The sequence below is a fragment of the Agelaius tricolor genome, unplaced genomic scaffold (assembly GCF_023055355.1).
Source record: "Agelaius tricolor isolate 1412-34295 unplaced genomic scaffold, bAgeTri1.0.p SCAF_12, whole genome shotgun sequence".
Lineage (NCBI taxonomy): Eukaryota > Metazoa > Chordata > Aves > Passeriformes > Icteridae > Agelaius > Agelaius tricolor.
In genome coordinates, this window is record NW_027269272.1 from 25,986,137 (window position 1) to 25,988,324 (window position 2,188).

A 2,188-nucleotide genomic window follows, 5' to 3' on the forward strand; every position below is an offset into this window, starting at 1 on the left:
ACCCCACTGCTGTCCTGCTGGGACGGGGCAGAGCATCCCTCCTGGCGTGCTGCAGGCAGCTCAGCAGAAACCTCCTGTACAATGAGGTGACAGTGCATTTAGAGAACACAATCAGCTCATACCTATTCTATTGCATAAATAAAGTTATCTAAAACAATGGCACATTGCTGAATGCTCTCCCTCAGAGAGTTTCCTCCCAGACCTCTCCCACCACAAGGGCACTGCTCACTCATTCACTTCCCAGTGCTTGTCAGCCTGCCCAGGAGCTGTCTTGTTTTGGCCATCAGCATCTCTCTGAAGTGGTCACCCATCAGGAAATAAAAAACGGGATTGATGGCACTATTTAGAAAGGCAAAGGGTCTGGTGATGATGTAAATGGTGCTGATGACTCCCTTCGTGCACTCAGAGACGTTCAGGGCCGGAATTCGGGAGGCGATCCGGACGTTGCGCATGACGTGGTAGGGAGTAAAGAGCAGGGAGAAGATCACCACGGTGAGGATCACCAGGGTCAGGGGCTTCTCCAGGGTCAGGGCAGAGTGGATCTGCTCGCTCCTGTTCTGGAGAAAACGAACCATCTTCACATAGAAGCAGCACATGGTCAGCAGGGGAATGAGGAAGCCAAAGACGGTCAGGAACATGCTGTAGACGAGGTTTGTCACGGGGTCTCCGGAGCTCGCGTAGTCAAGACACTTGTAGTTATTGTCAGGCGTTATAGGCTCCAGGAAATGCAGCAGAGGCAGCAGCTCCAGGATCACCCCGATCCATACGGCAACAGACACCATAACAGCTGTGCTCCTCTTCTGCAGGATGTGGTCCCTGAAGGGGTGTTTCATCAGCATGTACCGGTCAACGCTGATAACCATGAGGAAGAGGATGCTGCTGTACAGGTTGGCGTGCAGCAGGAATCTGTTGCTGTGGCACAGGATGCTCTCCTTTGCCCACTGATCTTTGGAGTAGCTGTTCACCAGATTTGGCAGAGTGCACAGAAACAGCAAATCTGATATGGATAAATTGAACAGGTAGATGTTGCCGCTTTTCCATTTTTTCAGGCAGAAAACATAGCCAAACACCACGATGGTGTTTCCAATGGCACCTATAATGAACTCAAGGCTGTACATGGTGGAGAGATAATACTTTTCCAGTACTCTGTTTGTGAGAAAATAGTCACTGGTCTCATTCACAGCCTGGAAAATCAAAAGAAAAATAAACACCAAACCCAAGTAAAAGATCATAGCACAGTTATTGTTATATCATTGCTGTAATCAGTGAATGCAGCCTGCAATTTCCTTCCAGCCCACAGGGTAAGTAGATATGTGACCTCAAACGTCTCTCACACACAGGACTGGTACTTGCAGACACTGATCACAGTTACAGAAGGAGATGAAAACTCTCCTAAGCAAAGACCTGTGTGAGGAACTCAAGTGGGAGCATCACCTGAATGAAGGCATCAGTCACAGCGTTCCAGCTTGGCCAAAGCCAGGGCAGTGCCAGGGGCCAGGAAAGTGAAACCAGCCCATGGGTGCCCTGTCAGAGCCTCGTGGAGTCATCTGCCCCTGTTACCCAACACCAGTCCCGTGGGTCCTGCCTTGTCACTGCAGCAGAGGTTAGCTGACAGGGCTGCTGAGGGATGAAGGCAGCAGCACTGCTCAGAACTGGCTGGGGAGTCAGGAGAGATGTGTTTGTTAAATTAACCCAGCCCTTAATCGAGCACTTTGTGAGCTGTGCTGGAAACTGGGTACCAGGATTGCATGGAGGATGGAGCCCATCTCCTGTGCATTCTGCCAAAGCTTCCTTCAAAGCTGCACCACACATGAACTTGCTTTCTTTCTAAAGGCTGGTTAAAAAAAAATGCTTTCATCTTCAGGGAAAGAAATAGAGCAGGATCTCAAGTGCTTACTCCTCTCCCTCCTCAGCAAAGCCACCTGTCCCTGCCACAGGACACACAGAGCTTTTAGTGAGAGCCTTGGATAAAGTGTCAGCAAACAACTGGAAAGCAGGGAAAACCAAATGCCCAAAACTGGGACATAGATCAAAACTCAACCCAAGCTAAGGTTAAGCATTTCCAAAAGTGTTTTGGTGTCAAGAACTTGTTCACAGGTCTCTGTCCTCAAAGCAGAGATCAGCTGTGTTTCATTTCGAAGGGAGATCATGAGGCAGAGCAAAAGCTCCATAAAGCCATTTCCATCAA

At 49.3% G+C, this 2,188-nt stretch overlaps 1 protein-coding gene across 1 annotated transcript; it reads right to left on the reverse strand.

Moving 5' to 3' along the window:
- Positions 1–233: 233 nt before the first annotated feature.
- SUCNR1 (succinate receptor 1) lies at positions 234–1,766 on the reverse strand. Its single transcript, XM_071437019.1, has 2 exons — positions 1,740–1,766; positions 234–1,184 (listed from the first exon to the last, which is right to left on the reverse strand). The coding sequence occupies exons 1-2, from the start codon at positions 1,764–1,766 to the stop codon at positions 234–236; spliced, it is 978 nt and encodes a 325-aa protein (XP_071293120.1).
- Positions 1,767–2,188: the final 422 nt, after the last annotated feature.

Coding starts and splice junctions, on each gene's coding strand:
- SUCNR1 (XM_071437019.1), bottom strand. CDS start 1,766: ATGGGCTCCATCCTCCATGCAATCCTG. Junction 1,185..1,739: donor CCATCCTCCATGCAATCCTG/GTACCCAGTTTC, acceptor TTGATTTTCCAG/GCTGTGAATGAGACCAGTGA.